The 25,311-nt window shown below is 41.2% G+C and overlaps 1 protein-coding gene and 1 non-coding gene across 5 annotated transcripts in view; both read left to right on the top strand.

Annotated features, from left to right (window-relative positions):
• Nucleotides 1–947: 947 nt before the first annotated feature.
• MLF1 (myeloid leukemia factor 1) overlaps nucleotides 948–25,311 on the top strand; it is a 64,787-nt gene continuing 40,423 nt past the window's right edge. For all 4 annotated transcript variants that reach the window (XM_062178343.1, XM_062178328.1, XM_062178336.1 and 1 more), the window contains exon 1: nucleotides 948–1,095. In XM_062178343.1, coding sequence (XP_062034327.1) covers nucleotides 1,049–1,095 — 47 coding nt within the window. In that variant the 5' untranslated portion in view covers nucleotides 948–1,048. The remainder of the gene's footprint in view (nucleotides 1,096–25,311) is intronic.
• On the top strand, nucleotides 16,529–16,635 carry LOC133752701 (U6 spliceosomal RNA). The gene has a single exon (XR_009864967.1). It is a non-coding gene; the product is annotated as a U6 spliceosomal RNA (small nuclear RNA).

Genomic DNA, 25,311 nt, shown 5'->3' with positions numbered 1-25,311 from the left:
CAGTGTTTTCCAAAAGTCAGCAATTTGAGTGGCACGGTAGTGATATTCCATGCACACCGCTGTATTGAAACCTCACCTGTACTGTTAGCTCACTTTTCCACTGAAATCATTGCAGACTAGTTGGTAATGTATAGCACTGCTTGAAGTTTAAAACTAGTTTCCTTGCCATAAATTTAGATTACTTTTTAAATATAATGATGGATGTGGCTCCTCCTGCAGACCTTTGCCTGAATCTTGCTGTTAGATTAGGGAACGCTGGAAAGATGTGGAAGACATTTCAGCTTCAAAGTCAGACTTGATCCTTCAATCAGAGAGATAAAAGAGGGCCAAAAAGAGGGCGACATTCTCGTTTATTTCTCATGCCATGCCTGCCTATTACACGCTGAGAAGCACCGCTTGAATTTCAAACTCACACAAGGCAAATTAATGTGCTGAAATCCTATAGGCTTCATCCTAATATTTCAAGAATGGAGTACACTATTTGTGAACTGTTCTCAAAAAGTTTTTGCACATCTTGGTCATTATTCGTGCACAGCTTTTGAGCAACTACTGGAGAATGTTTCAGATACAGAACTAGTTCCTGCGTATCACAGAATATGGCAGGCCCAGGGGACTTTGGCTGTCCTCTAGGTGACCCTTCTGCATTTTTGTAGACCTGGGGGTCGGGACCGAAGGCCATCAGCCCAAGGTCACAAAGAGGGTGGTCATATGTTTTGCTTCCTGCAGCCCAGACAAGCTATCCCGTCCCTCTATAGGCTTGATGAAAAGTTGCCTTGCCGGCCCAAAGCCAAACTCACCTCCACTGTGTTGATTGCGGTTGCCATGACAGCGGCGCATTGTTTCCCCCGCCTCGCTTTAGTGACGTCAGGAGACCGCCGTCCAATAGGAAAGCAGCTCGGTGTCCACGCCCCGCCTTTCCCAGCAGGCACCGCCTTCGCGGCCGGGAGAGGAGCGTCGACGGTTCCTAGGAGGCAGGCTCCGGCCGCGGCCGCGGCGAGTTACACCGTTTTCCAACCAGTCCGCGCCCGCCGCAGCCGAGACAGCCAGAATGTTCAGGATGCTGAGCAGCGGCTTCGAGGATGATCCTTTCTTCTCGTGAGTGTCGGGGGTCAGGAGTCTGCGGCCGCACGGGCGTTCAGGGCTCCTGAGGGGAGGTATTTTGAAGGAATAGAGCGAGGTGTTGAGGGCCAGAGGGGCTTCGGGTGACGGGGAGGCAGTTAGAGGGGCAGGAGGATTTGGGGGCGAGGAGCGCGGAGGTCCGGGCTCCTACACACACCCGCGGTGCGCAGCCCTCGCCTGACTGGAGCGCCACTGGCTTCCCGCGTTCCGAGGCCGCCGTCGCAGCCGCCGGGCGCCGCCACAGGTGGCTGGAGCTGCCGGGGAGGACCCTGTCCACTGCCGACTTAATCCCAAGTCGGGCCGGGGGATATCGTATCGGCTGACAGTCCCATGGAATGGAAAACGTGTTTCAGACCGCCTTTTTAATGTGAAGAGGAATGTGTCCATGACAGCACAGCGAAGTCGGGGCGTTGGGCTGGGAGCTGTCCCGTGCGCTGTTAACTTACTGGGCTTGCTTGGTTAACAAAGCTAGCCTTGTTTGCAACGCCACTCCTTTCTGTCAGCAGCACAAGGCCGGGAAGCAGAGACGGGGTGCCTGTAGCACCCCAGGGAGACAAGTGCCACTGCCCCATGAACAGGTCCCAGTGAAGTCTTGCGATGCCCTAGTAAGACGGCGAACAGACACCGGTTTCAGCGATCTAGTTTCTTGTTGTTTTTTTCCTTATTAAAAAAGTATTTCTCTAAAGGTAATAGAATAAACTAGTTGGATTCCCCAAGACAGGACTCTTTGGAATACTTTTTTTCCCTAAGAGTTTTGCCAGTTTGAATTTTGACTTGGGTATCCCAATTTATTTTGAGCCCTTAGAATTCTCTGTGAAATTTGGGGACCTTTTCTTTTTTAAAATTTATTTTTTATTTACATAAAGGGAAGAAATTTCATGTGTTTCAAATATACCGTTTTAAGAGCTTCATACTTCCTACCCTACCCGCACTGCCATCCACTCTCTTCCTTCATTTTTCTTTTAATTTTTACAATGACATACTCTCAATTTACTATATAATCACAAGCTTACCCCGCCACTGAATAATTAAACAAGTAGTAAGTAGAAAAACCACTGTTCCTCAAGAGTATAGACCAGCACCATAAGCAATATCAGATCTCAAAATGTCAATTTCGCTTATATACATTACGTTTTTTGTACCCTGAATATTAGTTACTACAAGTCAGGGAAAACGTATTTATCTTCTTGAGACTGGTTTATTTCACTAAGCATAATGAGGAATAAATGTTTATTCTGCAGTTTACGGCACAGATTTTTTTGTTTTTAAAGAAAAATGTTACCTTGGTTTAACTATATAAGTATGAATTCAAAACCAAAATTCGGTGTTATGACTTTCCTCTCTTAAAAGCCTTTGAGAGTGGGGACTAAATATATCCGTAGATAAGTTGAGCTCTTGAAGTTGTTCTTATGTAGATGTGACATGAGTACCGTGGGTAACAATTAAGACCATTATGACATACAATTTTTGAGTTGTGTTATATCCTTGTTACATCAAAAGGAGCAGTGGCCTGAAGTAAACTATGAATATGCAATTAGTATCTTCTTTAAAATGTCTAGCAGAAGTGTAATTTAAACTCTTGGGTGACTCTTTCTGAGTAAAGGTAATGAACCTAAGAGTCAGGGTCAGAAATAGTAACAGACCACAAATAGTAGTCATACATCAAAGAGCGCTCTGCTTAGGAGGGAAAAGCTCAGCAGTTTCATCAGTCTCTCAGTCATCACTGCTTGTAACCTTCTGCAGACATGAGCAGCCATGCCATAGACATTTAAGATCATTTTATCTTAATTAACTTTAATAAACTGATTCATGTTTACTGATTTCTTTCTTCGCAATTAATTGTAAACAAACACTTGGCGGTAAGGGACGAAGAATGTGAATTTGTAGTTATTTCAGGTTTCTGTCATCTGACCCACACCTTTCACCCCAACTCCAACCAAAATGTCCATATTTAATAGAAGTGAAATGTAAGGAATTCATAAAGATGACAACAAACTGATTAAATTATCCACACACTTTAGGGGCCTAGAAGGGGAGTGGGACACTTAGGCCATGCCTGCCATCTTTTATATAAACATTGTCCCTGTTGCTAATACTGTATCTGATCATTGGGTTCTACAATAAATATTGTTTAATGATGATCTGGTGTCCTTTACTTTCTCTCTTATAGTTAGTTTGCCATTTGGTTGCTAGCTGAAAGTATCATCTGCATTCACAAAATGCCATTGTTGACATTGACATTTTCCAATTAGAACATTACCATTTTCTTTTTCTTTTTAAGGTTTATTTATGTATTTGAAAGGCAGAGTTATACAGAGAGGCAGAGGCGCAGAGAGAGTTATTCCACCCACTGGTTCACTTCGCAAATGATGGCAATGGCTGGAGCTGAGCCAATCTGAAGCTGGAAGCCATAGGCTTCTTCTGGGTCTCCCACGTGGGTTCAGGAGCCGAAGCACTTGGGCTGTCTTGTACTGCTTTCCCACGCCATAGCAGAGAGCTGGATCAGAACTGGAGGAGCCGGAACATGAACTGGCACTCATATGGGATGCTGGCACTGCAGGCAGCAACTTTACCCACTACGCCACAGCGCCAGCCCTTGAACATTACCATTTTCTAAATAACCCATGAGATCACGATCAAGCATAATCAATATAAACACACTGTACTAATTTACCAGTTATTCAAAAGTGGACAGACAAAAGGTATATACTTGATATGGATATAAAATTAGAATTATTAATTTGACACTGATAAACCATAGTCAAATTGTTAAATGCTTAAAAATTTCAACTTAAGGCTGGCACTGTGGCTCACTAGGCTAATCCTTTGCCTGCGGTGCTGGCACCCTGGGTTCTAGTCCCGGTTGGGGCACCAGATTCTGTCCTGGTTGCTCCTCTTCCAGCCCAGCTCTCTGCTGTGGCCCAGGAGTGCAGTGGAGGATGGCCCAAGTGCTTGGGCCCTGTACCCACATGGGAGACCAGGAGGAAGCACCTGGCTCCTGGCTTCAGATCGGCACAGCGTGCCAGCTGCAACGCGCCGGCGGCCACAGCGGCCACTTGGGGGGAGAACCAACGGAAAAAGGAAGACCTTTCTGTCTGTCTCTCTCTCACTAACTCTGCCTGTCCAAAAATTTAAAAAAAAAAGTCAACTTAAAAAATGATTAAAATTTGTAGAATTCAGATATTCTCTTGTTTCAGAGTTTATCTTCTAAGTGCATTTTAAATATTTCATTGGAAAACTAAAGATAGAAACTTTTAAAAGTTGTATTTTAAAATTTCATTTGATAAAAATGTGTTTGATATTTAAAAAAAATTTTGGTATCTTATGTCTCTGAGCTGAAGTTATTTCAGTGAAAATTTGTAATGCAGTATGTTTAGGCATACCTTCCTAAGTAATACTTGCAACTTGATTAAAAACAAAGCTTAAAATTGACACTTTGTGGCATGAGTTTTCTCAAGAAAACTACTTCCTCACATTTGTATTTGCTGAAGAATATATAAATGGGATGGGCATTTGGCACAGCAGTTAAGATGACACCTGGGACACCCAACTACTATATCACAGTGACTGAGTTCCATTCCTGACTCTGATCCCAATTCCCACTTCCTGCTACTCTGTACCGTGGGAGGCAGTGGGTGATGGCTTATGTAGTTGAGTCTCTGCCAGCCTACATGATTGAGTTCCTGGCTACTGCCTTGGTCCAATTGCAGCTGTTTCTGGTATTTGGGGAGTAAACCAGCAGATGGAAGATCTGCGTCTGTATGTTTGTGTCTGCATGTGTGTGTGTGTACACATGCTCCTCTCTGCCTTAAATACATAAAATAAAAATTGAAAAGTATATTTATAGTTAAGTAGGTGTGTTTAGACAGGACAATTAACTTGAGGTTAAAATGATTTGGGTAACTATACCCTAAAGAACATTGAATTTTTAGTATAAAAGATATATCTAATAAGATCCAGAATTTTCTACTTGGCACAAAAACTCTGAGTCTTCTGACCTCTAGGAAAGAAATTCTGATCAGGCAAATCTACAAAGATACCTATGTTACTACTTATCAGCTGTGAGTAACTAAAGGCAGAACTGGCTGGAAAATCTTTGCCTTATTTTTAATCACCAATTATGTTTTCCTTAAACCACTTACCACCTCATGTGTATGTCATATGTGTGATGATTAGTCGTCGGTCAAAGTAACTGCATATAAAGGCACTTCAAAGTTTGGAAAATGGAATTGAGAGATACGTTTATGTGCAAAAAATTTTGAAATTCATGCATAGTTTTTTCATAATCTGTATTTTCCATGACCTTTTGACAACTGCTTGTATATTCACAGTATGTTACCACTTCCATCTCCTTGCTGTCAGTTGGAGCTAAAACTTATTACATTTCTATAGTCGCTATTTTAACAATTTTTAACAAATATTTATTCTGTACTTAGGAATTAGTTGACTATTAAAGGATATTGCCTTGACCTAGTCCATGTACAAGGCATGCTTCAATTGTTTTCTTGATTGAGAACATTCTGACAGCAGGAAATAAGAGAATGGAATATTAATCAAGGTATCATAGTTTGTTTCTAATTAGTGTTCCACATATACCTCTCATCCTAAGCACTTAATAAAGGTAAGTTGAGAATATTCAGCTAAAATTTAAGGTAATTGATTTTTCAAGGTCCTACTCTATGTTAAGTCCGCCCCATAGCTATTTTTAGCTCCTATTGTACTTTTCTCAGAAATATTTTACTATACAAATTTCTTGTCAATGAATTTTGTAAATTTTAAGATATCTGATAGAATGAAGCTCTAAATCCTTGAATTGAAAATTTTTCTGAGGTAGACTATTCATTTGGGGTATTCTTCAGTTTGTTGGGTAAAAACTGCTAAGTTAGGCGCCAAGAAGCACAACTTGAGTATGGCAACTATAGTTAGTTACTGGCTAAAAGAATACTATTTGGTGGTCTCCACTTGCATAATAATGCCTAATTCTATCAATGCACAGTATAGATATACACGGAAAAGGAGAGAAATAATTATAGGATGGCAAGAGGGCATAGCCATTCCTACAACCCTCTTCAAGGGCTTCTGAAACACCAACATTTTAAACTTTGCTTCTAGACCTCAGAAAAACAGAATTGCCTTATGGAAATTTGGTTCATTCCTCAAGTACTTCATAGATTTCTATTATATATATATATATATATATATATATATATATATAGGCCCAACTATGCGGAGTCTGTTATAAATTTGTAGAAGTCATGGTCCCAGACCTCAAGAGTCTTTTTTGAATGTTACATACTTTATTTATAATATCAAAATATAGGTCACCTAATTTTCTCTTCTGTATGGACTGGTCAACTTCATTGAAACTAGGAGTCATTTCTTTCCAATTTTAGTATATGTGCTGCCGAAGCGAGCACGAGGAGTCATTTCTTTATGATCAAGAGAGCCATAACAATCTGCTGGCTAAGCTTTTGCCGCCATCATGTATAATGGCATGTAAATGATATAAGAACCTTATATAACAAAGCAATGCTTGTTACTTAGAAGCACATCTATATTTTCATTTAGACCAAAGAAAATTATAAGGGGTCAAAAGTGTGTGTGTATTTCAGAGAGTTTTTTAAGATATATTTAATTGCAAGTCACAACTATAAGAGAGAGAGAGAGAGATCTTCTGTCTGCTAGTTCACTCCCCAAATGGCCGCAGCTGTCCAAAGCCAGGGGCCATCAGCTTCATATAGGTCTCTCACAAGTGTTCAGGGGCCCAAGCACTTGGACCATCTCCCGCTGCTTTTCCCAGGTCATTATCAGGCAGCTGGATTAGAAGTGGAACAATCAAGAGTAAACTGGCACCCAAATGGGATGTTGGCCTCGTAGGCATTGACTTTATCCACTATGCCACATGCCACTCAGAGAGTCTGAAAAACAAGAATTTACTCTGAAAGGAAAAATTACCAGCTCTTTAAAAAAAAAAAAAACAGTTTGTGTTAAAATAATTCCCAGGAGCCTCAGCATCCATTTAAGGGATAACATAAACACTTTTGTGAAAGGAGGGGGGAGCAGTGTATTTTCTCCTAACTTATGATAAACTCTGAAGGTAAAGAAAATGGAGTAGAAAGTACATTAGGACTAATTTCATTGAGTTTGGTTGTGGCTTGTGTCAGCAATCCTGAAACGGGTAGTATTGCCATCATAACAGTAAATATAAGGAAATTTACCTGACTTAAATGAAAATGCATGATCATAAAAAACCTAAAAACTATGGAAAATTTGGTAAAAGAATAATGTAACTCATTATTTTTGTGTATTTTATTACATTTTCCATATCTTTTTTTTTAATTTTACAAAATTGGTACCAAGCTTTATGGTTAAATAATCTTTTTTCCTCTAATGTACGCCGTGAGCAGTTTTCTGATCTATATATGTTCTTCAAAGTATGACTTTAAAGTCTACAAAATATTGTAGATGTACAAAGAAATTTTTTCACATATTTACATTTTAAATTATCACATTAGTTCATGTACATGAAATGACTAGTTTGTAGCCTGTGAATTTTTAAAACCCTCATGATACCTCTATAGTTTTAATTCCTATGAATGAAACATTTGTTTTCCAATGAGAACAATATATTTTTAGGATACATTCATATACAAGTGTAAACTTTTCTCAGTTGAGAAAACAAACTCTAAATAAGATTAATTTTAAAAATATAAAAACTCCTTGCTACCCCAAGAGGTTGTTGGCTTTGATGGAAGTGAATTCAAGCATGAGTTTAAAATCCAAGCATTTTGGCCGGCGCCGTGGCTCAACAGGCTAATCCTCCGCCTAGCGGCGCCGGCACACTGGGTTCTAGTCCCGGTCAGGGCACCGATCCTGTCCCGGTTGCCCCTCTTCCAGGCCAGCTCTCTGCTGTGGCCCGGGAGTGCAGTGGAGGATGGCCCAAGTCCTTGGGCCCTGCACCCCATGGGAGACCAGGAGAAGCACCTGGCTCCTGCCATCAGATCAGCGCGGTGCGCCGGCCGCAGCGCGCTACCGCGGCGGCCATTGGAGGGTGAACCAACGGCAAAAGGAAGACCTTTCTCTCTGTCTCTGTCTCTCACTGTCCACTCTGCCTGTCAAAAAAAAAAAAAAAAATCCAAGCATTTGCCATTCTGGGTACACAGGAATTGAACTCAGCAGAAGGCCCAACCATATTTCTCCCTGAGTTTTGCAGACAGGTGCGAAAATCAAGTTGTGAGCCCACTTTTGTATCAATGCTTTTTTTTTTTTTTTTTTTTTTTGGACAGGCAGAGTGGACCGTGAGAGAGAGAGACAGAAAGGTCTTCCTTTTGCCGTTCACCCTCCAATGGCCGCTGCGGCTGGCGCACTGCAGCCGGCGCACCGCGCGGATCCGAAGGCAGGAGCCAGGTGCTTCTCCTGGTCTCCCATGGGGTGCAGGGCCCAAGCACTTGGACCATCCTCCACTGCACTCCCGGGCCACAGCAGAGAGCTGGCCTGGAAGAGGGGCAACCGGGACAGAACCCAGTGTGCCGGCGCCGCAGGCGGGGGATTAGCCTATTGAGCCACGGCGCCGGCCCTCAATGCTTTTTTACAAAAGGCAACCTTTGTTCACGTCACTCAAGAAATGAAAATTTTTATAGCATTTGCTGTACATATGTATTTAACTATGCCTTTTTAAACTGGAAACCCTGAGCAACACTTTAAGTGAACCACATTAGTTGATGAATTTTAAGCCCAATTACAATGCAGTAAGAATAAACCCCATCAATTTTATATTTCTATAGAAAAATGATAGTGTAATGCTCATTTATTCACAGAACAAAATTTAATACTGAAATATTTTTCTTCATTGTAGTTAAATCTCATCCATTTATCTAAAGGAAAGTTGACTGACTTTCTTAAGTAAATGCAAGAACCAACACTGTGTTCTCTGTGCTTGTAACCACATGCTAAGCTCTAAATGTCCAGTGACTATGGAGCACTAACCCAAAGGACCCCCTTTGGCATCACCCATTTTATTTATTTTTAAAGATTATTTATTTGAAAGGCAGAGAGAGATACCCTTCACCCCCTGGTTTACTCCCCAAATGGCCTTAATGGCTGGAGGTGGGCCGATCTGGAGCCAGGATCTGCCTCCAGGTCTCCCATATGAGCGCTTGGGCCATCTTTCACTGCTGTCCCAAGCCATAAGCAGAGAGCTGGTCTGGAAGAGGAGCAGCCAGGTCTTGAACCACTGCCCATATGTGATAGTGGGACCACAGGTGGAGGCCCATCCTACTATGCCGCAACACTGGCCCTGCATCGCCCATTTTAAAACATCGGGTACTAAATCTTTTAACTCCACATAGTACTATTTCTTTATTTTCATTATGAAACTCTTCAAACATACTAAAAAGATATAACAAATACTTTGGAGTAATCTAGTTTTTGAGGTGAGAATTAGAAATTATTACTTTGGCAGCACCTTTATGCATCTTAGGATTCCTTAGAGCAGTCTTCAAACTATTCTTTCAAATAAAAAGTAGGGAGCTTTGGGGCCAGCGCTGTGGTGCAGTGGGTTGGTTAATGCCCTGGCCTGAAATGCCGGCATCGCATATGGGCGCCGGTTCTAGTCCTGGCTGCTCCACTTCCAATCCAGCTCTCTGCTATGGCTGGGAGAGCAGTAGAAGAGGGCCCAAGGGCTTGAGCCCCTGCCACCCCCGTGGGAGACCCGAAGAAGTTCCTGGCTCCTGGCTTCGGATTGGCACAGCTCCAGCAGTTTCAGCCCATTGGGAAGTGAACCATCGGATGGAAGACTCTCTCTCTCTCTCTCTCTCTCTCTCTCTCTCTCTCTCTCTCTCTGTCACTCTGCCTCTCCTCTCTCTGTGTAACTCTTTCAAATGACTAAATAAATAAATCTCAAAAAAAAGTAGAGAGCTACAAATGCCAAATTTTGATTCCTTAATTTTAAAGTAACTTGATCTTCGGGTCATGATTTGGGAAGCATTAAAAAAAAAACACTTTTCTATCCTCTAGAATATCAAAACATGAGGCACTCATTGTGTGCTCTTTCTTTTTAATTTGTAAATTAAAACAATTATCTCATAGTGCTAGCTGCCTATATTTTTCCTAGAACATGGATTCTCAGACCTTCAGCAGATGAAAAATAAAGGAATGATTGTCTTAAACTTTCTGTACCCTCCTTATTCATAAGACAAAACTTAAGGCTAAAATCCTGCAAGAGACCGCAAGTAAGGAGCTTAAAGGTCACCACTCTGTGCTAACATCGTATTAAAAACTAAACAAACTTGAAAACCAATGACTTCACTTCTGCCAGAGAAGTGAGGTTGCAGGGCAAACCAGTGCCCCAACAGTATGACACAGATCATCACAACTTAGCTGAGCGACAACGCATAGACCCTCCTCAGAGCCAAACCAGGGAAAGAAAATGCAAACTGTAACTGATGAATTGCTGGAGGCTATCATAGACAAGTGTGAGAGTTAAACTCCCGCAGGACTCAGTCATAGTCTTCCCCAGCCCACTTGTGCGAGTTTTACCTACAAGAACTCTAGCGGGGCCTCACAGTAAGTATCTGAGAAAATCTCTTGGGGCCTGGCGCTGTGGCGTATCAGGTGAGGCCGCCACCGCAGTGCCAACCTCCCATATGGGTACTGTTTAAGAGTCCTGGCTGCTCCACTTCCTATCCAGCTCTCTGCTATGGCCTGGGAAAGCAGTGGAGGATGGCCCAAGTCCTTGGGCTCCTGTACCCACATGGGCCACCCAGAAGAAGCTCTGGATTCCTGGCTTCGGATCGGCACAGCTCTGGCTATTGTGGTCATTTGGGGAGTGAACCAGTGGATGGAAGGCCTCCTTCTCTCTGCCTCTCTGGAACTTTGCCTTTCAAATAAATAAATAAATAAATCTTTAAAAAAAAAAAAAATCTCCTCTTGCTTTCTGCAGAGTGAAGAGAAAAGTAACCATTTTAGAATATGCTGAGCACTGTTTTTCTTAACTAGGGCTGTGGTCAGGAAAAACTTTAAAAAAGTTTTTTTATTATATTTACCCAAGCCTAACCTGCTGAGGTTTTATCAGAACCTAACCTACCTGGGGAAAGGGAGATACTCAACTCCAGCTTCCAGTCGCCCTGTCCCACTGTGGGAGTATTAGGAAGCAGTAATGAAACTCTTAATCCCAGATCACAGGCTGACAAAAAGACTGTGAATTTTATGGCCATAGAACACTATCCTCTCTCCCCACACCTTTCCACTGTATTACTAACAGCCTATTTAGTGGCAGGTGTTTGGGCAGTTGAGATGTTCACATTCCTCATCAGAATGCCTGGGTGTCTTTCCTGCCTTCAACTCCTGACTCCAACTTCCTGTTAATGCAAACCCTGGGAAGCAGCAGTGATCGCTAATGTGATTGGGCTCTTGCCACCCACATGGGAGACCTGGCTTGAATTGCTGGCCCCAGTTGTGGGCATTTGGGGAGTGAATCTGCAGATGGAATTGCATATTCATTTTCCCTCCCTCTCTCATAATTAAAAGGCCTATTTTAACACAACTCCTTTTTCCCTATATATCATGTATGCCTTTCAACAACAAAACATTACATGACATACTGAAAAGCAAAACACAATTTGAAGAAACTCAACAAGTTGGGGCCGTCGCTGTGGCTCAGTAGGACAATCCTCCGCCTGCAGCAATGGCAGCATATGGGCACCGGTTCTAGTCCTGGCTGCTCCTCTTCTGATCCAGCTCTCTGCTATGGCCTGGGAAAGCAGTAGAAGATGACCCAGGTGCTTGGGCTCCTGCACCCATGTGGGAGACCTGGAAGAAGCTCCTGGATCCTTCAGATCTGCTCAGCTCTGGCTATTGTAACCATTGGAAGAGTGAACCAGTGGAAGGAAGACCTTTCTCTCTGTCTTTCTCTCTAACTGTCTTTAACTCTAACTCAAACAAATGAATAAAATCTTAAAAAAAAAAAAAAAACTGAACAAGTATCCAAGCCAGAGTTAAATAGGGCATGAATGTTGGAATCACAAGTATCAGACTAGGAGTTTCTTAAAACTATGGGTAATATGCTAAAGGCTATATTGGAAAAAGTAGTCAGTATTCAGGAACAGATGTAAGCCAAGACATAGAAATTTTAAGGAAGAAAAAAATGCTAATGATCAAAAACAGGAAGAATGCCTTTGACAGACTACTTAGTAGACGACATGGTTGAGGAAAGAGATTCTGAGGATATAACCATAGAAATTTCCAAAACTGAAAAGCAGACAAAAGACTAAAAAAAAAAAAAGTCCAGAATACACACCACCTGGGGGGCGAAAACTATTGAAGGTATAATGTATGTGTAATAAGAACAGCAGAAACCAAAGGGAAAAAAATGGAACAAAGCAATATTTGAAGCAATAATGACCAAATTGTCCCCTAATTTTTTTTCTAAGATTTATTTAATTGAAAGGTGGAGTTACAGAGAGGCAGAGGCAGAGAGAGAGAGAGATCTTCCATCCACTGGTTCACTCCCCAAATGGACACAACGGCTGGAGCTGGGCTGATCCACAGGCAGCAGCCTCCTCCTAAATAATCTTAGAAAACAAACTACAAATACAGGAACCTCAGAGCAACAAGCAGGATAAATATAAAAAATAAACCTTAGCATATCCTATTACAATTTGAAAAAAATAAAATATTTTTTAAAAGATGACATTTATTTATTTGGTAGGTAGAGTTACAGACAGAGAGAGAGGGAGAGTCAGAGAGAAGGATCTTCCATCCACTTGTTCACTCCCCCAAATTGCTGCAGTGGCCCAGGGGCTAGGCCAGGCTGAAACCAGGAGCTAGGAGCTTCTTCCTGTCTCCGACATGGGTGCAGGGGCCCAAGCTCCTGCCCCATCTTCTGTGTTTCCAGGCTATAGCAGAGAGCTAGTTCTGAAGAGGAGCAAGCCAGGACATGAACTGGCGCCCATAAGGGATACTGGCATCATAGGCAGAGGCTTAGCCTATTACACCACAGTGCTGGCCCAAAATAAAGTCTGGAAGAAGGCCAGAGGTGAAAAAATATATAGAGAAGCAAATGTAAGAATTACATGTAGGGTCAGCGTTCTGGCACAGTGGGTTAAGCTGCCACTTATGACACTGGCATCCCATATAGGAGTGCCAGTTCAAGTCCCAGCTGCTCTACTCCTGATCCATCTCCCTGCTATCTAAGAGGAGGCAGCAATAGACCAGGTGGCTGGGGTCCTGATACCCATGTTGGATACCTAGATTGAGTTTCCAACTTCCTACTTGGACCTGGCCCAGCTCTAGGTGTTGCTGGCCTTTGGGAAGTGAACCAGCAGATGGGAGTGCAATCTCTCCCTCTCACATGCTCACACACAATCTCTCAGTCTCTCTGACTCCCAAACACAAAACAGTGTTAAGAGAAAAAGAATTAATGTAGAATTCTGCACACTGTGATATTATCCTTCAAAACTGAAGGAGAAATACTTCTCAGACAACAACTCAGGGAGTTTGTTGCCAGAAAACTTCCCTTGCAAGAAATCTTAAATTCCTCAAGAAGAAGGAAAATGATCTTCTCTACTGAAAGAAATGAAGAGCATCAGAGAATGAATGAAAGTAAAATAAAGGCATTTTTCTCTTAATTGATCTCACAGATAACAGTTTGTTCAAAACAGAGCATTGTATTTGATGATGTACAGGTAAGCACCTACAGTCATACCCATGTGGGAGAAAGGAATTAGGACTATTTTGTTGATGTAAGGTGTTTGTACTACCTGTGATGCAGTATAATGTTATTTGGAAGTGGGGTTGAGTTAATTATAAATGTGTATTACAGAATCTAGTGCAATCATCAAAAAATAAAATCCTAACAGTAATTAATTGAAAATACCTTATGATTCTTTACTGCATTCTATATATAAAGATATGTCTTTACTTCTTTGCTCCTTAATATATTAAAGTCTGATATTATAAATAAATTTATTTTCTAAATTTATTTAGGAAATTTTATTAACTTTATTTTCTAAATAAATCTAATAGCCTATGTTTCTGAACTCTTTGGTTCTGCACTTTTTTATACTTGGACAGTATCAATTGTTTTTATTTTTAAGATTTATTTATTTATTTGAGAGGCAGAGAGAGAGAGGGAGAGACAGGGAAAGAGGTCTTCCAACCACTGGTTTACTCCCCAAATGGCCGCAACAGCCAGGGCTGGGCCAGGCCAAAACTAGGAGCCTGAAACTCTATCTGGGTCCCCCACATAGGTATTGAGAACCCAAGTACTTGGGCCATCTTCCTCATTAGCAGGGAGCTGGATCATTAAGTGGAGCAGCTGAGACTCAAACCAACACTCATATGAGATGCTGTCTTCACAGGTGGCAACTTAACCCACTGAGCTATAGTGCTGGCCCCCAAAACTAATGCCTGATTACCAACTGGAAGATATAATTTATTAAACAGAAAACATATTAGCTTCTTGTCATGAAGATCAAAGTTTGACATGCTAAAAATATACTTTAACGATCTAATAATACACTTTTACGATTTTCAAAGTAAGATAAATTGGAATCTTTCATTTTATGTTTTAATGGGAATTGCCAAGAGATTGTTTTGTTATAAAAGGAAAATAGATTAATACAATCTAGACTGAAAATATGCATTTGATTTAGAACTGCAAAAGTTTTTTCAGGAAAAAAAAAAAAAACAAAAAACAACTCCCTGGAGAAGGTACTGGAGAATTGCCTAAAGCAGACATAACACCTGAGAATACTCTACAGTTTAAAAAGGAAAAAAAATGGCAGGGGCAGGCATTTTTTGCTACTGCTACTTTGGGAGCCCACATTCCATTTCAGAGTGCTGGCTCAAATCCTGGCTGTGGGCCAGTGCCGCAGCTCACTAGGCTAATCCTCCGCCTTGCGGCGCCGGCACACTGGGTTCTAGTCCTGGTTGGGCGCCGGATTCTGTCCCATTTGCCCCTCTTTCAGACCAGCTCTCTGCTGTGGCCCGGGAGTGCAGTGGAGGATGGCCCAAGTGCTTGGGCCCTGTACCCGCATGGGAGACCAGGAGAAGCACCTGGCTCCTGCCTTCGGATCTGCGCGGTGCACTGGCTGCGGCGGCCATTGGAGGGTGAACCAACGGTAAAGAAGACCTTTCTCTCTGTCTCTCTCACTGACTAACTCTGCCTGTCAAAAAAAAAAAAATACTGGCTGTTCCATTTCCCATTCAGCTTCCTGCTAATGTTCCTGGGAAGGCAGTGGAAGATGTCCCAAGTTCTTGGACCTCTGCTACACAACCCACATGGTCAGGATGGACTTCCAGGCCCAGAGTTGTCTTTTGTAGCCATTTGGGGAGTGAACCAGAGGATGAAAAATCTCTTGCTCACTTGCTCGCTCGTTCTCCCTCCTACCCTTCCTTTTTGTCACTCTGCCTTTCAAATAAATAAATCTTTAAAAAAAGAAAAAAGACAATTATAGCTTGGCAAGACTTCTTTTCTGTGTAGCATGGCTGAGACTCCACTACAAGATGCAAGTCTTTCTTACCTAAGAACCAAGGATAGAGTTCAATACAACCAGCCACTGGAAGGTAAGGAAGTCTCAAAAACAGAATCAGAGAGGGTAAGCACCAAAACATAAAAATAAATTCTATACAAATTTCCATCTGAGGCTTAACCACACATAAATGATACCAGAATCAAAGCAGCTCACCTAAGGATAACAGAACTAAACAGATTCTAACTACAACTCAAGACAGAATTAGAATTTTAATGCCATCTAGATTAATTGAATGCTTAAAAAAAATCAGGGGCAGGCATGTAGTCTAGTGGTTAAAACACCTGCATCCCCTTGGAGTACCCAGTTTTGATTCATAGCTGCAGCTCCTCACTCCAGCTTCCTGATGATGCAGACTCTGGGAGGAAGTGATGATAGTTCTATTAATGGGGTAGCTGCCACCCAAATAGGAGACCTGGATTGTTCCCAGCTTCAGCCCTGGCCATTGCAGGCATTTGGGGGAGTGAACAAATAGATGGGAGTACGCATGTGCGTGCTCTGTCTCCTCGACCCCTCTCAATTTTTTTTTTTTTTTAAATCTGGTACGTCTGAGGCTGGCACTGTGGCACAGCAGATTAAAGCCCCAGCCTGCAGTTCTGACATCCCATGTGGGCACCAGTTAGAATTCCAGCTGCTCCACTTCCAATCCAGCTTCCTGTTAATGTGCCTGGGAAAGCTGCAGAGGATGACCCAAGTCCTTGGGCTCCTGCACCTGTGTGGGAGTCCTGGAAGAAGCTCCTGGCTTCAGATTGGCTCAGCTCCAACCCTTGCGCCCATTTGCGGAATAAACCAGCAGATGGAAGACCTGTCTCTCTCTGTCTCTACTTCTCTCTATATCTCTGTCTTTCAAATAAATAAAATCTTTAAAAAAAAATCCGGTGCTAACTTCAGCAGCACAAATACTAAAATTGGAATGATACAGAAAACATTAGCATGGCCCCTGTGCAAGGATGACATGCAAATTCATGAAGCATTTCATATTTTAAAAAATAATAATCCAAATCTCCTAAAGAACATAACAAAATCCTGGGCCTCAGCATAACAACCACAATGTCATACAGCTACAACCTAAATGAACAGGAAAATGTAATCCACTCTACAGATAATCAAGAGACTTATCTAAAAATGAAAAATACATGAGATTAATGAATCATCATTTTAAACAGTTATAGCCTGTATTTTTGCTCAGTAATATAAATGAAAATATACTTGTAATGGATGAAAAAATATATATGTATAATTATATAATTCTAGAACTGAAAGATCAATATTTTAAAGAAGAAACTACATGGGCTTAACAGCACAAATGAGAAGCTAGACGTCAGTAAACTCAAAGATAGATGATTGAAAGTCAATCAGTTTGAAAACCAGAAAAAAAAGAACTGCATTTATTTGAAGGGATCAAAATGTCTAACATTGAGTGTAACTGAGAAGAAGAGAGAGTGAGCCATAAGAACTGGTTGAAATAATAATAGAAATTACTGGACTACAGAATAAAGAAGTTATAAGTGAGGCCGGCGCTGCAGCGCCGGCACACTGGGTTCTAGTCCCAGTTGGGGCTCCGGTTCTGTCCCGGTTGCTCCTCTTCCAGTCCAGCTCTCTGGACTGGCCCGGGAAGGCAGTGGAGGATGGCCCAAGTGCTTGGGCCCTGCACCCACATAGGAGACCAGGAGGAAGCACCTGGCTCCTGGCTTCGGATTGGTGCAGCGCCAGCAGTAGTGGCCATTTGGGGAGTGAACCAATGTAAGGAAGACCTTTCTCTCTGTCTCTCTCTCTCACTGTCTAACTCTGCCTGTCCAAAAAAAAAAAAATTGTAAGTGAATTCTAAGCAGGAGAAATAGGAAATCATGCATCAGTCCATTTTAGTCAAACTTCTACAAGAAGTGATACAGAGAAAATTCTTGAAAACAGAGGAAATGATGCATTTATTGGATATAGGAGAAAAACAGTTGGCATTGCGTTTGACTTCTCATCAGAAATAGTAGTAAAAGGTGAGATAACACATTCAGTGTGGAGAAAGAAAGAAACCCTGTCAAACTAGATTTATCTTGTGAAAATATCTTTTAAGAGTAAAGAATAAAAATATTTTCAGATAAAAGAATTTATTAAAAGCATACCTATGGAACATATATGTTAAATGTACTTTGGTAAAGGGAAATGATACCAGATAATACTTGCATATTAAGGAAAGAACATCAAAAATGTTTAATATATGAATAAATGTGAAATATCTTCAGAAATTTCAAATAATGCTGTAGCCATTTTAAAATATGTCAGAAATAAAAAATTTGATCATAAAATTTTTAAAAAACTAATAAAATTGTGTTAAGAATTGAGAATGGGGGTATATATTTAACACAGTGGTTAAGATGCCACTTGGAATGCCTACATCCCATTTCAGAGAACCTGGGTTTGAGTTCTGGCCTTACTTTCAATTCCAACTTCCTGCTAATATACACCCTAGGAGGCAGCAAGTGATGGCTGAAGTGCTTGGATTCTTGCCACCCATGTGGGAGACCCTGACTGGGCTCCTGGCTTTGGCCTGGTCTAGCCTTGGCTATTGCAGCCATGTGGGGAGTAGAGGATCTCTTTTTATCTCTGCCTTTCAAATAAATATAAAAATAATTACAATTTTTAGAAAATGTTCACAACTGGGGTTGGTGTTGTGGTGCAGTAGGTTAAACTGCTGTCTGTAATGCCCACATCCCATATGGGCACCAGCTGCTCCATTTGATCCGGCTCCCTGCTAATGTGCCTGGGAAAGCAGCAGAGGATGGCTCAAGTATTTGGCCTCTGCACCCATGTGGGAGACCTGGATGGAATTTCTGCCATTTGGAGAGCTAACCAGTAGATGGAAGATATCTCCTTGTCTCTCCCTCTCTCTGTAACTCTGCCTTTCAAATAAAATAAATAAATCTTTATTTAAAAGAGACAAAAAAAAAAAAAAAAGGAAATGCTTACAACCGAAAAGTGAGTTAGTAAGCTAGGAAAATGAGCAAAGGAATTTGTTCTTGACATGCTCCACAAAATTATAGAGTGAGAAAGATAAGCTTTTAATCAATTAATTTTTAATTCATTTGAAAGGCAGAGAGAGACAGACAGAGGTTCACCATCCACTAGTGCAACTCCACAAATGCCCACAACAGTAGGTCTGGGCCAGGCCAAAGTCAGAAACCTGGAATTCAATTTGAGTTTCTTATGTGAGTTGCAGGGATCTGAGTATTTGAGTCATCGCCTGCTGCCTGCCAGGGTGCACTTTACCAGGAAGGTGGAATAAACAGAGAGCCAGGTCTGAAAACCAGGCACTCCAACATAGGATACAGGTATCCCAAGGGACAGCCTAACTACCTGCCCCAAGAAATGCTTTTTCAGAGTTTGATAAGAAAACAGAAGAAAGAAAGAAATAGGAAATACTCAACAAAGTAATAACAATTTCTAGAACTGATGAAAGGCTGAAATCCGTAGGACCCAGCCTGAAAAAAGGCAATTTGTCAGGGTAATTTGTTTTTTAAAAGCTAAAACTGGACCCATGGTAATATACCTTCTAAAAGTTAAATTATATCTATATCTATATCTATATCTATATCTATAAAGAATAGGCACCGAGCCACCACCTGTGACACTAGCATACCATGAGTGTCGATTGGAGTCCTGGCTACTCCACTCCCATCCAGCTTCCTGCTATTGTTCCTGGGAAAACAACAGATGATGGGCAAGTATGTGAGTCCCTGACACCCATGTGGTAGACCCAGATGAAGTTCCAGCCCTGGCCATTGTGGCCATTTGGGGGGGTGAATCAGCAGATGGAAGATCTTTTTCTCTCTGTATTAACGCTACCTTTCAAGTAAATAAATAAATCATATATAATATATAAAGAATCAAAACTTCCACAGAATATAGATTATTTATTTGACAGATAGAATTAGACAGTGAGAGAGAGAGAGAGAGAGAAAGGTCTTCCTTCCGTTGGTTCACCCCCCAAATGGCCGCTACGGACGCAGCTACGCCGATCCGAAGCCAGTAGCCAGGTGCTTCTTCCTGGTCCCCCTTGCGGGTGCAGGGCCCAAGGACTTGGGCCATCCTCCACTGCCTTCCCGGGCCATAGCAGAGAGCTGGAGTGGAAGAGGAACAACCGGGACTAGAACCCGGCACCCATATGGGATGCCAGCGCTGCAAGGCGGAGGATTAACCAAGTGAGCCACAGCACCGGCCCCAGAATATAGAATTTTTTAAAGACTGAGAGCCAAATTGTTCCCTGAAAAGATTTCTCTTCAGCAACACGAGGTACAGAAAATAATAGAGCAATAGCCTCAAAATACTAAGGGGAGAGGATGCAGATTTCTGTGCCTAGGTAAAGCCAGTATTTTAGGTCCCAGTGAAAAATAAATTTAGACATAGGATTCTCAGAATTTACTGTGTTCAAATTAGTAGATGTTGGGGTAGACGTTGTGGCATGGTGGGTTAAGCATCCACCTGCAATGCTGGCATCCCCCATGGGCACCAGCTTGAAGCTCCACTTCTGATCCAGCCCCCTGCTAATGTACCTGGGAAAGCAGCAGAAGATAGCCTAACTGCTCGGGCCCCTGCACCTATGTGGAAGACTCAGAAGTCCTGGGCTCCTGGCTTTGGCCTGGCCCTGCATGGGGCATTATGGCCATTTGGGGAGTGAACCAGAGGATGGAAGATTCTCTCTCTCGGAGGTTGGGGGGGGGGGAGCCACAACAATACAAAAGTTGCACTTTGTAAATTCACATTTATGAAATAAAAAAATCTAAAAAAAGAGAAAAAAAAATTCTCTCTCTCCCTGCTCCTCCCCTTCCCCTCCCCTTCCCTCTTCCCCTCCCTCTCCCCCACCCCTCCCCTCCCTCTCCCCCTCCCCCTTTCCCTCCATCTCCGTCTCTATCTCTCGCACTGCTTTTCCTTTCAAATAAGTAAATAATTCTTTAAAAAACAATTACTAGATGTTAGAATCCTGAGAAGAAATAAGATACAAGAGCAGAAGTAACTCAGAAGTAAATCAAACTCAACTTTTCTTGGAGAGAGATTAAACTAGAGCACCATCTCCCCTCTCCCTTTCGATGGAATACGTTTTCCCTTTTCTTCCCAATGGCACCAGCACAGGGCAGATAAAAACCCAAGCAGCATCTGACCTAAGCTTGAAGTTTTGAAGCTAGAAGCCTTGGAAAATAATGGCTATCTGTGCTTTTAATAAAATTAGGTGCATGAAGAGGAGAAGCTGGCTAAGGAAACAGTGTTGGAAATGTGAGGCTTAAAGAGTGATTAGGATATAAAATAGGCTAATGTGTAACCTTTGCTTTCTTATTATTTATAATTTATATTCTTGAGTATTTTAGAAAGTATCCCAACTTCATAGCCAATAGGAAATTAAAAATTGGCTCTAGACCCTGCCAGGGATCAGGGCTCTTTTCCCACCACCTAGCACAGTGTATTTTACATAGGTATTCAGTACTTGATAAAAATATGGAGACTGTCCAACAAAGCAGGCAGAAGGTGAGCTGGGGCTACCTTATAATGTAGTCTAATACATTGATGGTTATCCATGTGAAGTGCTTGGAACACCTACATTAGGGTTACTTCATTTTTTTTATTTTTATTTTTTGCCGCATCTGAAGCATTTTATTTGTTCACATTTATCCTATTTGAGGTTAACACTACTTCATTTGACAGTTTAAAAAGTCATTCTGTAAACAAAATAGGAAACAAAGCAGCAACAGCTAAAATAAGGATGCGGTGTATAATAAAATAAAGGAATGTGTTAAAAGGAATATTCTGAATAGGCAAAGGAAATGTGAACATGATTATGAATTCAACGACATGGAGAAAAACCTCCCAACATCTGTAAAAAACAAAAACGTAACAGTAAGAAAAAGGAAGCTAGAATTCAAAGTGCAGGTGTGCAAGCTTAGGGTTATTTTAAAGGCTTGCTAATGCAGATTATGGGCAGGGCTTTAGCCTAGCAATTGAGACGCCTGCATCCTATGTGTGAATAACAGATTAGTTACCTAGCTGCAGCTCCTGCAGTCCCTAGGAGGCAGTGGTGATGGCTCAAATACTTAGGTCTCTGCCACCCACATATAAGTCCTGGATTGAGTTCAGGACTTTGACCAGGCCCAGTCCTGGCTTTTGTGGGCTCTTGGAGTGTAAACCAGAGATATTTCTCTTTCTTTCTTTCCCTCCCTTCCTCCCTTTCTCCCCTTCCTAAATAACTTTTAAACATTATTTTAAAGATTTTCTTTTTAAAATGCAGATCCCCAGGCTTCACCCCTGATATATTGTATCAAAATCCTGGAGATATGTCTCAGCAATAGTTACTTTAAGGAAGTACTTCTGTTGCTTTTTAAGTATGATCAAGTTAAAACAAAATAGTCCTTAGAGGGCAGGAAACAGAAGACTGGATAAAGGATCAAGCATGGAGAAGGCATGACTTTAGCAAGGCAGTACTCCTCAACATTTTATTTTATTTTTTGACAGGCAGAGCGGGCAGTGAGATAGAGAGAAAGGTCTTCCTTTTGCCGTTCACCCTCCAATGGCCACCGTGGCCGGTGCGCTGCGGCTGGCGCATCACGCTGATCCGAAGGCAGGAGCCAGGTGCTTCTCCTGGTCTCCCATGTGGGTGCAGGGCCCAAGGACTTGGGCCATAGCAGAGAGCTGGCCTGGAAGGGGGGCAACCGGGACAGAATCCGGCACCCTGACCGGGACTAGAACCCGGTGTGCCGGCGCCGCAGGTGGAGGATTAGCCTATTGAGCCATGGTGCCGACCCACTCCTCAACATTTTAATGTCAGCCACATGTTGAAGTAAAGGGAGTAGAGACTAATGGAAGCTGGAAGTAAGCAGCTCCAGAGGCTTTGGCAGGCTTAGGTCTCACTGGTTGCCAAGGCTACAAGTTATCAGTATTTTGATAACACTAACCTATGTGTCACACTCAAAAAGGAACAATTAGAGGATAATTAGGAAGTATATCAAGTCAAGCTGAAAACTGTGCATTTCTCCAAAATTAGAATTGTTACATATTGCTGAAATTCAAGGAGAAAGTGGATTGACCTTTGGGTTTCAATAGTTGGAGGGTCAAGGAAGTTTTTGCAGTTTTAATACGCAGGTGGAGGGTAAGAAAGAAGTATTTGTGAACAAATAAAGTAAATGAGTTGCAAGGACGTTAAGGACATAAAGATGATTACATGAAGAGTCCCAAGTGCTATAGGAAAGGAAACAATATACATGAGTACAGAGAAAATGATGTCATAGGGGAGAATATTTCTCTGGAGCTGATGCTTTCAGGATCTTTTCTTGGTTTGTCCTCATTCAGGCTCTTTTTCTTCATTACTCTCTTAATCTTCATTCATAAGCATGTCATTCAGCATTCTGGTGTCACATTGGTCACATACATTACTTTAAAGCATTTTGATATTCTGTAACTGTTTTATACAGGCTGGACAGGAACTGTTGGGTGGTTTTTCTAACAATTGCTCAAAATAATGTTACTTCAGGAGCACATCTGTGGTAGACAAAATAATGATTCCTCTAAGGATGTGTATGTCCTAATTCCTGGTTCCTGTGACTGTGTTATATGGCATGGCAAGGGGAATTATGGTTACCAGTGGAACTGAGGTTGTTAATCAGCTCACTTTCAAGTAGCATTAGTTTGGATTATCCAGGCTCAGTCATGCATGAGAGAACATATAGGACCGAGAACCATGGTCCTTTTAAAATGTAATCTCAGAAGTGACATCATCTCATCATTTCTGTTGTATTCTGTTTATTAAAAACAAGTCAGTCACACACACACACAAAACACACACACACAAATAAAAACAAGTCAGTTAGTACAGCCTGTATTCAAGGGAAAAAGATCACTCAGTTGCCTAAATACTTGGGAGCGGTGCTCTTTAGAGTCCTCCTGATCTCCCATGCGGGTGCAGGGGCCCAAACACTTGGGCCATCTTCCACTGCCTTCCTGGGCCACAGCAGAGAGCTGGACTGGAAGAGGAGCAACTGGGACTAGAACCTTGTGCCCATATGGGATTCTGGCGCTGCAGGTGGAGGATTAATCTGTGCCACCATGCCAGCCCCTAGTTCTTTTCATTTTAAAATTTGTATTTATTCTTCATCTTCTAAAAAAGAATCTAAAGCACTTTATAAAGATGTAAAATGTTAGAATTAAGGTTATCTTTAAAAAGAAAGGCAAAGATAAAAAATTAAGTCATAAAACAGGGTTTTTCAAAAGTTAATGGAAAATGGAATTTAATGTGAGTTATTTTTGGTACAAAAATGTTTGAAATTTATATAAAAGTGGTCTTCAATAAGTTCATGGAAAATTTCCATTGTGAAAAAAACTGCATGATTTCAAAATCTCTTTATAGAAACATAAACTTATTTACTCTATTTCTCCACAAAGTTTTTGAAGGTCTCTCTTATGCAAGGCCACAGTCTGTGGTGAAAACTGAAGACCTAACAAAGATTTTTTGCTGTGTGGCTGAATAAGTAGATGTTAAGAAAATAAAGAGGCAATTCCCACACTGGGGAAAAAAACTATAAGATCTATATCTAATAAAAGGCTTGTGTCTAGAATATTTAAATGACTGTTATAACTCAATAAAAACAGGACAACAGCTTGATTTGTTTTAAAATGGGGGAAAATGTTTGAACATACACTTTATCAAAGAAGATATATCAGTGACAAATGATACAAAATAAAACCACAGTGAGATATTATTATACCACCACTGGAATGGCTAAAATTAGACTCATGGTACCAAATTTTAGCAAGATTGTAGTGCATTTGGAGCTCTCAGTTCACAGTTTTTGTAAAGTTAGTAAACTCTTATCACACAACCCAGAAGTTTGACTCCTACTACCATATTTACATGTTTATTCAAAAGAAACTATGTGCAGACTTTCACATGAATCTTCATAGCAGCTTTATTCATAATAGCCAAAACTAGAAAGTTTATGATTATGTTGTAATGTAACCATATGCATGTAATTGGCTTAGTAATAAAACTGAGTAAACTACTGATAAATGGAGCAACATGGATGAACTAGAAAAATAATGCTCAGTGAAAGAGGCTAGAAATAAAAGGCTATGTATTATATGATTCTATTATATGAAGTTCTGGAAAGGACAAAACTGTAGTGACGGAAAGCCTATTTATTGGTAATTAGGATTAGGGAAGGCAATTGTCTGCAAAAAGGCAGGAAAAATTTGGGAGCCAAGGAAATGTCTAATGTTTTCATTGTAGTGGTTCTTATGACACTACATTTTTCAAAGCATCAAACTGTACAGTTAAAATGCATAAATTTCAGCAGCTGTAAATCATTATCTAAGCAAAGCTGAATTAAAACAAGAAGCTTCTCTACAAACCTGAATACAAATCCAGTTGAACAGTTAGTAATCTTAAAACAATTTGCACTTACAGCTATTATGTATTCTTTTTTTATCTGTATACCTACAAGGTAATACATGAATACATCTGAGCTCTCTTGAAGTAGGTTTATATATACAAGTACTACATAATTCAAAAGAAAAACTGTCTTCCTGGGATTTCTGGCAGATGACAATTTTTGAGCTTTCTAATGGTGATATCATAGGGTTAGAATTGTATTCAAAGGGAGAAGGTGACCTAACCAGGATCCAACTAAGG

The sequence above is a fragment of the Lepus europaeus genome, chromosome 2 (assembly GCF_033115175.1).
Source record: "Lepus europaeus isolate LE1 chromosome 2, mLepTim1.pri, whole genome shotgun sequence".
Taxonomy (NCBI): domain Eukaryota; kingdom Metazoa; phylum Chordata; class Mammalia; order Lagomorpha; family Leporidae; genus Lepus; species Lepus europaeus.
Note: the sequence above shows the minus strand (reverse complement) of the source record. Positions and strands in the feature narration are given on the sequence as shown.